The sequence below is a fragment of the Anopheles marshallii genome, chromosome 2, assembly GCF_943734725.1.
Source record: "Anopheles marshallii chromosome 2, idAnoMarsDA_429_01, whole genome shotgun sequence".
Lineage (NCBI taxonomy): Eukaryota > Metazoa > Arthropoda > Insecta > Diptera > Culicidae > Anopheles > Anopheles marshallii.
The window spans coordinates 36,299,903-36,313,927 of NC_071326.1; the positions used below are offsets into that span (position 1 = coordinate 36,299,903).

At 44.9% G+C, this 14,025-nt stretch overlaps 1 protein-coding gene across 1 annotated transcript in view; it reads right to left on the bottom strand.

Annotated features, from left to right (window-relative positions):
• Nucleotides 1–11,321, bottom strand: part of LOC128707195 (uncharacterized) — a 34,959-nt gene extending 23,638 nt beyond the window's left edge. Inside the window, exon 1 of the mRNA XM_053802144.1 lies at nucleotides 10,539–11,321. Coding sequence (XP_053658119.1) covers nucleotides 10,539–11,321 — 783 coding nt within the window. The remainder of the gene's footprint in view (nucleotides 1–10,538) is intronic.
• Between the last annotated feature and the right edge of the window lie 2,704 nt (nucleotides 11,322–14,025).

The window sequence follows — 14,025 nt, forward strand, 5'->3', positions numbered from 1 at the left end:
CATACGGTTCGTTGCAGTGGCACCGATACCTAATTGCTCCAAGACGGAGAACGCACTTCCAAGGTATTGCGTTATTTGAATACCGATTGCTAAGCTTTTTCGGGCTACGAAGCATTTATTTTATCAGTGAAAGAAATTCATGAAGACAGATTCCTTGGGAGCATAAAAAAAAACACCGTTAGAAAGCATATCATCACCAACGAAGCATATCGGCTAAAACCCGCAAGAGGGTTAGTATTCGACAAAAAGGAGCAAGGCAATTATTTAGAAAGGTTCCAGCTGTCTTAAAGTAACCTCATCGCACCCCTATCGCATATATTCTTCAACAAAAGAAACAAAAAAACACCGCAACCGTAACACATGCCCAACTATGCATTAAAAGAATTGCCTGTCGTGCCTTCCGACTCAGGAGGCTGAAGCAGAAAAGAATTTTGAAGAACGAAATTTCTATGCATGCAAATTAAGCTCACACCACACACAGTGCCAACCCGTAGTATTGTCGCTCCCTGCTTTTCAAACGTGAATGTCCTGCTGGTGTTTGCTTCAACTCCTTTCGGTTCATTATTTCAAAAGCACACAGTGAAGTGCTCGTAGCGCACTCGGCTTCAGAGGCTCAAAAATAATAACCTCTTTGCGAAATATTCCATCCGGGGGTGGTGTGGCAAATTTCAAAAGCGTCGAGAAAAAATAAGTACCTATGCCACTTTCATAAATCGACACAAAAAATGATATTTCAATAAAATATACTCACAGATTTTTATGAGAAAGTGCTAATAACACCAGGAAGTGTAATGTTCCAGTATTCTAGGAAGTGTAAACTTCCAGTATGACGGGCCAAATTTACTACGAACCACACATATCGACAGCCACAGAGACAGAGTTGAGCAGCAGAATAAAGGATTTCTCAAAACACTACTTATTAAGCATTTTCTCCAGCTATCTATCAAACAAAATTTGCGAATGTTAACTATTAGACAGCAAAGAAATAAAGCATAAGCTCCACTCCCGAAATGTGACATCTCTTGTCTGCCCATAGCAACAACAATAAGGCCCCGTGTAATCACCCCGTAATACCTCTTAATCAAATTCGTAGTATGCAACGGAAGCACTCGTTGCAAAATCATTCATCTGAAAGACTTTCGCCTAAGAACGAACATTCAATGCGTATGTGATACGATTGTTCAGTTTACCGTATGTTTCACGTGCAGGCGTGTCGGATATGACACGTGTTTGGCACAATAGGACCCATTCCGCTGCGTACGGCCTCTCCGCTTTTTCCCTGCACGAAGAAAAGCGATACACTTTCGGGCTTTTGATTTGTGTGATTCGCAGTCGTCCCACATTTTATTTCACAAAATTGACGGAGGGCACATTCTTGATAGGCATCCATCAAAAGGATGCCGGCCGGTGTGCGGAATTCTGATTCTCATTTGATATTATTTGATATTTCAAAGGGAAAAGCCGGGGGTTTTACAATCCGGGTAGCTGCCGACAACGATAAAACATTGTCTTTGGGAAGGGATGAAGATGAAAGGCTTTTCAAACTAGATAATGGAAGCTTCAGCGTGGAAATGAAAGCACAGTCCATCAAACCCCTATAGCAGTTGACTAAACACAAATGTTAAGAAGTGAATATTAATGCATATTAATCATGCTACAGCATACTTGTTCAGACACGGATGATGTAAAACCATCAATCTGACCCTCAAAAAGCTTACGAAGGTACTGATTTATGGACAACAGTCAAACAATCCGAAACAAAAAACGTTTACGTCAAAACTACAGCCATTTTTTGGGACATGCGGAAATAAAACGCGCTTAGCTTTTGATTAAAATTTGTCAAAAGCCAAACGCTCCCACCAGCGCTCGCCGTCGACTTACGAAGCCCACCAACTTGCCTCGAAATGGCGTCTCGGTGACTACCGCTATTCGCACTAATCAACCAACCAAAAGCCCTGAACCACCTGCAAGATGGCCGTTCGAGTAGGGTTCATTGCGGCTTCGATAAAACCGGTTCCACCACCACCACCGTTCGCGGTGGCATGGGTTACGTATACCATACTAAAAACCACCACCCTCAACCCTCCTGCTCCTCCCCAAACGTCGGGATCCCGGCCGTAGCCTTCCCTCCCCAAATGGTATGAGATTGGAGAAACATGAATGAGATTTCAAACCAGTGCCTCCAGTTTTGCCATCATAAAACGCAGACAAGCATTTGCACAGCAAAGAATTGCCCAAACCGAGGGCGCAGAAGAAGGCACGGAGGTAAAAAGGAGTTGGTAAAGACTCCCAAGCCACCTTCTTGTGCGATTAACATTTGACCTTTATTTTATTTTCCTGTTCCACCGTTACCGGTACTGCGCGTTTGAATAATGGAGTCGAATAAGTATGCATGGAAAATGTTTTGTATTTTCTTTGTGTGATGAGAATAATCTTCTTAAAAGCACAAACCGTTCAATTGCCGGATGAAAGTGCTCGTCCAAACCTAAGCCACCTTCCGGCTGATGGCTACCCCTTAGCCACACAGAAGCAAATAATGAAGGTGACCACTTCCGATGACTTCTCTCGGTTCCGTTTCATATCATTTCTATAGCGATTACCAAAAAACAAAAAATAAAAATGAAAAATTTAGCGGTGAAAAATAAGCTAATGCTCAGCCAAACATGCGAGGGTTTGCGACCGACACGCGGCACAAACACTTGTACCCTAATCCACTTAGCGTCTAAACAACTTAAACTGCGATAACTATTATCACTCGGTTCGCCCATTTTACGATTACCACCACAACCTGCCCACAAGCCTGAATGATGTTGGCGAGCGAGTGTGCGTTTGGTGGAATAGAAATTGAATGGTCGCGTTCCATCAACCAGTGCCGCACCGTTTCTTACACAACACGCAATAGAGTGTAATATGTAGCAGCAAAAACTGTAAAAGCGGTAAAACTGTGTAAAAGAATAACAAACCCCGGGGGGAGAGATAAAGAGACAAATGGAGAGACGCATCTCGGTGGCGGGCGGAATGCCCCACCGAGACAAACCTTCCACGGGATGAAGTCACCGAACGGTACCGGCGGTACCGGGTGACGTTTTATCATCTGGATAAGAAAGCAGTTTCTTCAGCCGTTCTCACTTACTGCATCATAAGCCCAACGAAACGATTCACACAGTCTCAGCGCTAGTTGCGCCGGGATACGGCGAAGCGGGCAGAAGCGAACGGCAGAAGGGACTTTAATCAGATTATAAAAATTACTTTCGCAACAACGAGTTTCACCCTGCCGACTGCTTTCTTCCGCCAGCCCTTCACATGTAACCGAGCACCTACAAACTACCGCTTCTTGCCAGTGAGCTGCTTCCGGACGCATCACCTTCCAGCATTAACTTCGTCCATCCAGTTCAGTGCCATCTTCAAGCCCGCGCCTTCTAGCTTCAGCACACCAGCGCTCGGTTTCTAACCGTTCCTGCTGACGCAGCGATGCCACCGATTGCCCCAGGAGACGAACGCTCGCACATAAATATGAACTCATTTGCCAGACGCTGAGCTTGCGCATGCCATAAACTACCCTTAGGGCGATTGGAGAGGCAAGCGAGAGAGCCAGTAGGTGATCATCCGTAACGAATTTTTCGTGGCTTGGTGAAATAATAAAAGCTCGTTGCCTTTAAATAGTAAAAGCTACCACACATACCGCCGTTCTACAGATCGTATCGACAGCCCCGGTAAGCGTCAAGGGAATACACATTTCTCCTTGGTCCTTCGACCAGGCAGACCAGAAACGACTAAACTTCCTTGACGTGGGACGAAAAATTGAAAATGGAAAATATCGTAGTGGCCCCGAGCGCCTCCGGTTTGGGACGGTTACGGTAAAGAACCATCCAGCCGAGCAGCGGACACGGAAGATAGCCGAAAGTCCGCCACCTTCAACTCTTAGCATGCTTCCGTTCACGCCAAGAACCGACCGACTCGGCTGGCTGGTCCGATTGAAACCATAACAACAATAACAAAAAGAGAACAATTCGAATCATTTCGCATTCTTCTTCAGCCGTTCTACACGCACGGTTACACGGCTCCTGATTTCTGCGTCGGTGTGGGTTCGATTACCAACGGCCTCCAACCGAACCCTCTCATTATGATGGAATTAAATTCTAAGCAAATGAGATTATCATCATTAACGCCACAATTGAATTGATCTTGTGCGAGAAAGTCAGCAATCTTTAATGCATTGTACCGCCATCCAACTTCGCTCGTTCTTTACTAATGATCGTTTCATTCGCCTGCAGCAATTCGAGCGAATGTTCAAAAGTTGAGCCTGATTCGGTTGTTCCTTTTTTTTCGTGAGGTAGAAAACATAAATAAATGAGAGCTAATAAGTCACGCTTGGTGGGAACACTCAAATATTACAATAACATTAGAGAATGATTTAAAACCATACGCAAAATGGAATTTTAGAATATTCTTAATATGATCGAAATGAAAACAAGCAAATTGGAAGTATTTAGGGATGTCTCAGTTTTACCTTGTTAATAGAATATTTTTTACTATAATTGGTTTTGAAATCTCTGTTTTAAATCTAAGAAATTTGAATTATTGAATTATTATATTTATTTTCTGGACAACGGGCAAGTTTTCATAATGATGTGTGTAATTAAAATACATAACTATTTAAATTTAATATTTTATGCTAAGTTAAGTATCTTGTACTTAACTTTACGTTAAACAAGGTTGAGAAGGAAACTTTAAGTATTTTAAAATTATATTATACAACTTTAAATTATATTGTACCATTTTAAAAAAGTAGAACATTTATTCGATCTAGCACAAATCACGAAATTGTTTCATCAAAACCATTTAAAACTGTCATTCATTTTCCTTTTTCTTACAATTGCTCCTCTACGTTTTTGGCTACAATTGTAACCAATCCTAAAAAAAACTGAATTTCTGCGGTTTGTTGCAAATCTCGATAAACTGTTTAATTAACATTGTTTTCCATTAAAATTGCTTTACAATCAGAAAGTCATATACTTCCTGGAAATGCTATACCAATCATCAGTCATGATACTTATCATTCTCTAAAAAAATTACCTCAATTGTATACATTGTACGATGGATTATTTCAACTCGATTCGAAGTGTTTTGTTTGCAATTAAAACCTTTTTATAAAATAATCCCCTTATTTTATACATTGTATGAACCCTAGATAAGCCCACACTCACACCACCACGTTCCCTGTTATTGACTTTTATCTTGCGTTTACAACATTCCAAATACAACCACAACATACTGTCAACAATTCAAACTCGTCAAACGCAAACGGCCACCACGCGGATTGTGGTGGCTCTACAATAAGCTAATTGTTAACCATGTTCTCCCCCGGGGACAGTCAAAACATTTAATAGCCATTTTCAATTAAGCTACGGATGGCGATGCGTTTCGCTAGAAGTTAAATTATCGTCGTGCAGAAAGGTAAAAATACAAACAACCAAACCAACCGGGTTGCCAGTGTTGCAAAACTGCGGCCACCGATGTGCGACTGTGCTTGCGGTTGTACGGTGTCGAAAACCATTACCACGAATTGGACCGTGTCTGGCACACGTGTCGGTGTGGCGAAAGCTCATCACCCCAGTGGCACACTTACCGCTGCCATGTTCCGTCGGCACAAATACAGCTATGCACACATGTACGCTTTAATTGAAACGCTCCAAAGCTTGGCCGGGCATCATCGGATTTCGCAGCGTCAATCATCTATCTCCGCTGGTCCGTTTCATCTGACGAACAACGAACCATCTAATTACCGCAGGTTGTCAGACCCGAAAACCCTCATTCCGGCTATGTAGAATTATGCCACCGAAAGTCAAGAGTTTAAGGGCACTGGGCGAGTTTGGAAAGCAACAGCAGCAGTACCAGTAACGCCTTCGAATACCGACTCTCACACCATCAGCATCGGGATATCTGTGTGGTTCGCGTGTCGCGCTATGCGCTGGAACTCTTTCCCTGTGAATGCTTCTCAAGCCACAAAAACCATCTTGACAGTAGCATGCTACCGGCTCATATCTTGCTCGGTTTGGGCGTTGGGCAACTCGGGAGGACCCTCAGTCACCCTGCCGTTGTTGACTTCTTCTATGGCGCAATGCTGTATCGGTGTTTGGGCTTTTTTTCGGGGGTTGTTGGGGTTTTCGACGTCAACGTCAGTCGCTTAATTTCTTATGCAAATCAAAAGTGGTTCCGTTCGGTTGTTGTTCATCAGCCTTTCGCCGCTACCAGCAAAACCACACGCTCCGTGACCAACGTTCGAGGGTTTGCAGAATGGAGGGAACAAAAAAAAAGCCTCACTACTATAACAATAGCTAGCAGGACACAAAAAGCCATCAGCAGCCTGGTCTTGACAAGGAGACCGGCAAAAGTCTCGTACGTGCCTACTTCTCATGCAGGATCGGCCATTTCTTGAGCCCGTACCTAACACTCTTCTAGCCAGGCGTACGTGCTCAACAACCGCCCAAACGACGTCCTCTCGAGGATTGTTCCGTGCTTCCGTTTATGCGGTCATGTGTTTGGCTGATTTCGTGGGAGTGATGCGTGGTGTACCAACGCCTGGAAGGTATGCAACCGGTGCCGCGCAACCTTGAGCAATTCAAAACAGTACAAACCACCCCATTAAGTGGTGCCGGCGGAAATGAAACCTAATAGACACACATACTCACACGTACATACATACGCACAATACCCCGTCCCAGCTAATGGGCTGCTCATTGTTACCTTCATTACGCACAAATTGTGTGAGCGAGATGTGCAAAACTTTTCCGGTTCCGGAGCTTCCACGGGAGCAAAGTGGGGGAATATGAGTGAGCGAGCATAATTACCGACCACCCATCCCATGGGTGTTAACCGCGAAAACGCACACCCAAACTGCCACGAAAGCATGCATGCATTGAATTTTGAATGATTTTAATTAAATTGTACTACAAACAGGCGTCACAAACGTTAGCCAGCAAACGCAACCAGGCTCGTGTCGTTGCTGCTATGTCAAACCGTTGAAGTGGCTCCATGTATTATCCAAAGAAACCCTTGGCAACGCGCAGCCTTCTTAGCATACCGCTTGTAAAGTTCGGGTTGGATCTGTGGTTTACCTATTGCTTGACAATACGTCAACAAGCAAACACACACAGTGACAAATGATATTGTGTAACGCATGCTTCGTAATGCCTTGATAGGGCGATAAAGTTTGGTTAAGCAGTGAATTAGCATATTCAACAAGGTGCTTAAACACACCACTTGGCAGAGGAGAAGAACGTACAATAATTTGGTCGTATATTGTGGTAATACTCATATGAATCTAATTTTTCAAGACTGCAAACTTCTTCAGTTAATGGCGGTAAACGGTAAATCGTCGGTACGTCAAGGGTTGCATTTCGCGTACGACAAATACAAAAATAGCTTTAATTCGAATTAAAATTATATTTTTTTCAGGTTGGAAAAATAGATTTTAGGTTTCTAGAGGCGGAGCTGATGCCATAATCTAGATTTTTTTTCTATTTTGAACGGAATGAGATGAATTCTTCCCAATTTCTGGACATTCTTCAAAATAGAATGCATTCTATACAAAGCAGTGGCGTACCGCTAACGTAATCTGTGGAAACATTCTCCAACATCCATTACGTTGGAAAGTGTTAACATTTTATGAGTTGAGAACACTTTACTTGGAAGCCACATTGTGCTTAATTCCAGAAATTTATATGGAAAGCTTCCATATCTGCCATTGAATATTCCGTTGAGCTGAAGAATTCTAAAAACCCTCCCCTTGAATTCAAGCTCCCTATTTTGTAGCTTATTCACATGTGTGATGATTCACAGGTTTTTCGAGATGAAATGGTTATTTTGGGACCATGCGCGTGTTAGACAGAGTGCAAATTAAGCACCTCACACACTTCTGTTGCACGAAGTTATCAGACATAATGAATGCCCGAATAACCAAGACACAGAAATAGCTAAATCCGCATCTATTTGTACATATTTTACTATAACTTTAAAAAACTCCGAAAATCCGGTTCCAACTTTCTTACTTGAGCTGGAAATCTTTTTATCTTAGTACCTTCTTTAAAAAAAACAGACAATGATGACAATTTAAAATAAAATAAATTATTCATCACAATTATTTATTGCACCACATGTAACAGCCAGATCTTTATTTGCGACACCCATAGAGCCCAAATTGATAAATTATCAACGGTAACGAAAATCTCACCTTCACACAAACCGCTTTTGCGCTTTGGACAACAACCCTCGATAGCGCAAACCACGATCGTTCGCGTTTTGGCAATAGGCGAACGATCTTGGCAGCGGTGGCAACACCTTGCTATTTACGCACCATGTTTGCAGTGCGCAATGGGAAAGCTACCGGCGATAAAGGTGATAAAATGCTTCGAACAAATATGCTTACCCCCGGCACCACCGCTAGGCCTTGCGTGTTTCAGGCCCCCATTGTGGTGCTTTTGGAGCAAAGCCGATTTCATTCACTGTATGCTAAACACTGAATGGTGCTCAACGCAGCGCACCTGACTCGGTTCCAGGCTAGGCAAACACGGGAAACGCGGGATGTTGTTGGACGTGTTGCCAATTGGAATGGTTGTTTGCACCGAATGAATTGGCCAGTCGGCTTTTCGGTCCCGTAAACATACGCTGCCAGGCAGGACATGACACCCAGGGGGTGGTGTTTTTCTTATTGAAGTAAAGATAATATTCTTTCTATATATACTATATACTATATAATATACTCCATATTCTCAATAATAATATATTTTTAAAAACCATGCAAATACAACATGCTAGATGCTAATAGAAGTTCAATAAAGAATATAATCAAAAGTGAGTCATCGTCGGATGGAACTATTCTCCTCCAGTGACGGTGTGAATCACATTCGAAACTTGCTCTCGGAACCCAATGAAGGAAGATGTCTATCGCTTTATTGGCGGCACTTGACAACATAGTCCGGCCGCAATACCAACCCATTGCCCATTGTCCATGGCTTCCAACGATCTGGCTAATTTTACAATCAACCCAACAGAAGCTAATCTTTAAATTGCACTTTCTAGCGATATTGGCGGCCGGTGGGAAATACACCAAATGTGGCCAATGCCGAACGAATTCCCAAAGGAAAAAAGGGAACAGAAAACCTTCCGCTGAATCTGTTCAACTGCAACTGATAAACAGCGCGGTACAATAAAACGTCACAATCAGGCATCGTGCGGTATACGCCCGGCAAGATAACGACCCAACGGACGTCGAGCGCATAGAGATATTTTTACATTTTTGCACCAATGTCGCAATAATATCGCGTACCCGGTGCCATTTGCGCCCCGCAACCGAAATGGCCGTGACTCTTGTGACTCAACTGATAAGACCGATAATATCTGACCGGAAGACGGCGGCTTTGCTAAATTCGTGCATCCCGCGCTGCCAATACCTGCAGAGAGGCTTTTGGTGCTAATGATGCTAATTACGGTACGAAACTGCATTTGGTGTTGGTGCATTCGATATTCAGCAACGGCCTGCATACAAAGCCTGCAATCAAATTCAATTACACTGCATTCGGGTCACCTTCTGCCCATTCCAGATAGGGAAACTGCTTTCGTTGTTTTTTTTTCCCACGGAAGAAGTCCGTCGTTCGGAAACCATTTTATGGATTGTTAAACGAGGGCGAGGACGTCCCGTTCCTGTACGATGACTTTGCATTGGTCGAAGTATAGCTAGGGGGTTTCTTCATCATAAAGCTTTAAGGTACAGAAAAACAAACAATTCCACCTTAAAAAGCCCTTTTCGAAGCGAGTTGTGGACAATTTTTTCGTGCATTCAGTCGAAACCGAACGTTCCCCGGTTTTTGGTGTTGGCTGTGCAAGATGCTTCACAATTTTGCTTCGAACAACGATTCCTTCTTCACCTTCCGATAGTTTGTAAGCCACCAGCCAACCCTCATAAATTATTACAATGAAGAATAGGATGTTCTTGCCCGTTCCCTCGGTAACCAGCGCTGCGTGAAGACGCACGATTCTCCATAGGTCGGCTTGGAAAGTCTTTAAGCGATGGCACCTAATTTCCATCCCGTACTGCTGTGCGCTGTGCGCGGAAATCACCGGAGGGAATGTTTTATGCAAACTTGGTACAGTAGTTGCAGGGTAGAAACTCTTTCATCCCAAAACCGTGCCGAGGGGTTTTCTCAACCTTTTGTCCCTTTGGCGGAGTTACCGCACACGAGGTACAGATCCGCATTTACACCCTGTGCCAAAAGCCTGGGTGATTATTTTGTTTGCAGAAGTTGTCTTTGACTGTGTCCACACGGAAACCCACTTACTCAAACATCGTTCTGGTTCGTTCTGCGATCAGCACACTCGAACGCCCATTAGGCGACCGTTTCGATATCGGGATAGACTTGCTCACACAGTCCTAATGGGCGCTGGAACAGTATCTACCCCTTGTCATTATTTGCCCATCGTGCAAGACATCGTTCAGCGGAACAAACAACAATATCGGCAGGTAGTTCGATCGCACTTACCTGGCTCGAGTCGGGGCTGGAATGAAGCGCATCCTTTGCATCCTTGCCGCCTATAGCCGTCGTACCCGTGCCGTACAGTGTCGCCTTATTGCCGTACGCTGGCGTGAAGGTGTTGGGATGATGTACACCGAACACGAACGGTCCATCGAGATCGGCAACCGGTCCACCGCCGGTCGGTGGTGATTCCGTCCTGCGGGGCGGTGGTGGCGGTGTCTTATGCACCGTCCGCTGCGGTGGTATTGGAGGTGTCGGCGAAGCGGCATCCAGCAGCCGCCGGCGTAGCTGCTGATTGGCCACCTTCAGTACGGCACCGTTCGACGCGACATTAAGCTGATTGTGATGGTACACCAGCTCGTCGTAGTCGTCATCGTCGTCGCTGTTGTTGCTGTTTACCGTGTACTGATGCACGGTGCGCTGATGATGTTGGGCCCGCTGCGGTCCCTCAATGTCCGAGAACTGGAAGTCGTGCCCGACGACGTCGTGTGTCGGCGACGGTGGACTACCGTACGGGTAGCCCTTGTGCGAATGGTTCGAGTTCCACGCGTCGTACTGACGACTGATCAGGTTAAAGTCGTTATAGCCACGGGTTGGCACCTTTGGTGGCTGCCCGGCCGCACCGGAACCGGCACCGTAGTGGAACGGTTTCTTGGTGCTCACCACCTGAGGCTGGGCGCGGCGTTCCAGCAGCGGCCGGGTGGACCGGTTGAAGGGATGATCGCGGGACTGCATCTTCGTGCTGGTGCTACCACTGCTTCCCAGTATCGGCAGTATCTGCGGTGGCATTTAAATCGACCACCCTCACAACGGGGCCAAGCCTTCGGGCGTCGGGTTCCGGTATGTATGCGGGGAAACGATTATAACTTTGTCGCTTGCAGCAGAGAAATGTTTCTCCCAAAACCCATAAAAACCAGCACTGGCCCTGTTCGATCACTATCAAACTAACCGTTGTAATGGGGCAACCTGCCGTGTTTTGGCCAAATAAATTTCCTTTTCCCTTGCGGGAGCAAAACGCTCACTTTCAGCCTTCAGCACAGCACCACCTCACTGATTCGTGAATTTTAAAAGCTCAATCACCTGAATGCATGAAGCGCAACATGCACCGATTGTACACACTGCACAAATCCACTTTGAGCCACACTCAAATCACACATCACCCGGGAACGGAAGAACCGTACGGTTTAATGCCACTTCCCCAGACACACCTACTGCAAACACACGTTCTTTCCTTTCCGCGGCTCCGGTTTGCAACTTCCGACGTTCCGGTCAGTGAATTTTCCACTTCCCACTTTTCACTGCCACCGACGACGAGCGAAAGGTTTAATTTTCATCGAACACCCATACACACGCGCGCTCACCACACCACACCAACACAGCGTAATGCACTAGAAAGCTTCTTTCTTGCCGCTCGACTGACTTTGTGGATTTACATCCATTTGCCCGTGTGGGCCACAATCTCCGTTGCTTCTACTTCCGCTTTTACACTTTGAATGATTGAGTGATTGGTGTCGATATATACTTTTTTTTTACTGCTGTTGTTTGCCTCCCTTGCACTGCTCGTTATCGCTCGATTTTGGTTTGCAGACTAATTGATTACTTGCGAATTTCACTCACTAACACGTACACTCGCTGCAGAACAACTACAGCCCTGTGTACTTATGGTACGGGCGAGCGTGAATGAATGCCGGAACTGCACTTAAACACTGTGCGCTACTTTCTCGAAGTTTCGGTTACAGCTTTCGGATTTGTGTTTGAAAAAAGAATTGAAAACACCTGCGAAAGAAGAAAAGGAAAAGAAGCAACGCGGTTAGGTAACGGTCGGTTTAAAATGGTTCGATCGCTTTGACATTCATTTGACAGCTGTCAGAACGTGGACGATCTTAGTAGATGCTAGGCGAGTCACAGTGGTCGTGATCGTTTTAATCCCGCTCGAACCAAACCAACATGCTCTCTCATTTTGGCAGATATGATTGTTAGTAAGACAGAGCGAGAAAGCATGTTGGTTTCGTTGGTTATGAATCGACGTGATCGCTTTCATATTTATTTGACGGCTGTCAGAACGCGCACAATCTAAGTGAACGCTATTTGTCACAGTGGCAACGATCCATACGTCGACGAAACAGCTACCCCCGAAAAAGGGTGATCTCACAGTGTAAACAAAGCGCCTGTACTCGAACCACTGCCGAGCGTCTGTCAGGTGTACAGTAATACATTGCACTAATACATCGTTTACCGGTCGTGTTTCAATCGATGTCATCCGCAGCAATGAATGCCATGTTTTGTTGCGTGTTCGCTAGTGTACAGGGCTTGCCGGTACGGTTGCAAAACTGATAACCAGGTAAACCAGAGAGAGACGATACTCGCTTATCAGACAACCCCTTTTACACCCATCCCCAGGCCAGCGACAGCCGTTGCTCGAGCGTGTGTGCAATAATGACGCCCGATTGAATGATGTGCATGCGCCGTATCTTTAAACGAAAATAAAACCTGAAAACAAACCCCTTCTTTTCGTTAGTGTGTGCCGATGCATTTGATGAGCGGGAATGAACGTAGCACCCCTAGCGAATAAAACTGTCCAGCTATGTTCCCTTTCCCAGCGCATTGCTTTACTGCTGGGCATGGCTGTTTATGTTCCGGGGCCACACTTTTCCCACCCTGTGCAGTAGGCTGTGGAAAGATAAAACACGGTTCGGTGATGCAAAACCCTTGGAAGGTTCGGGTTTGCTCCCTTGTTTCCCATCGAGCTGAATAAAAGAAAAACGACCCTTGCCGCTGCACAGCTGACGGATGACAGTGCATTGGAAAACCCTGAACACCGATGCCGTGAGACAAAATTAATATTCCTATACAGAAAGGGGATCTTCGCACAAAATGGATCGCACGAGGGCTTTTTCGATTGAAGATGCATGAGGGTGGAACCACACTTCCTGTCTTATCGGGGTTTTTTTCACACAGCTAATAGGAAGCTCGGCTTCGTTCGATTGATGAATGAATCGGAATTATTTCCAAGTTAGCAATCAATCACTTGCCCTTCAAGGTTTCGAGATTTTGGTGTTGTTTTTTTTTTGTTTTTGCCAACAGCATTATTGCATTTTGAGCATCTTCACTGATGCTCAGCACCAGAAAAAAAAGCCTAAGCAGATGCATATTGGCGTCCTTTTTTCCACGAAAACTTTGCTCGCATTCACATTCACTTTGCACCTTGAGCGAAACGTCGAGAAAATAAAATCCCAAAAGCAAAACCAAAGCGATGGAAAGAAAAAAGGAGATAAATTTTAAATGCATCATGCACGAAACAGTGGAAGAGAGAAGCAAAACAGTAATGAAACGGTGTTAAGAAGAAAAGGTAAAAAGGTGAAATCAAAGCACAAAGCAGATGGAATAGAAGGGAAAAACGAAAACAGAAAATCTGGCCCAAATAGCAGTAAACCGTGCGAGCAGCAGCAACAGGACAGGAAAATGATCTCGAAATGGTAGAAAAAGGGAACCA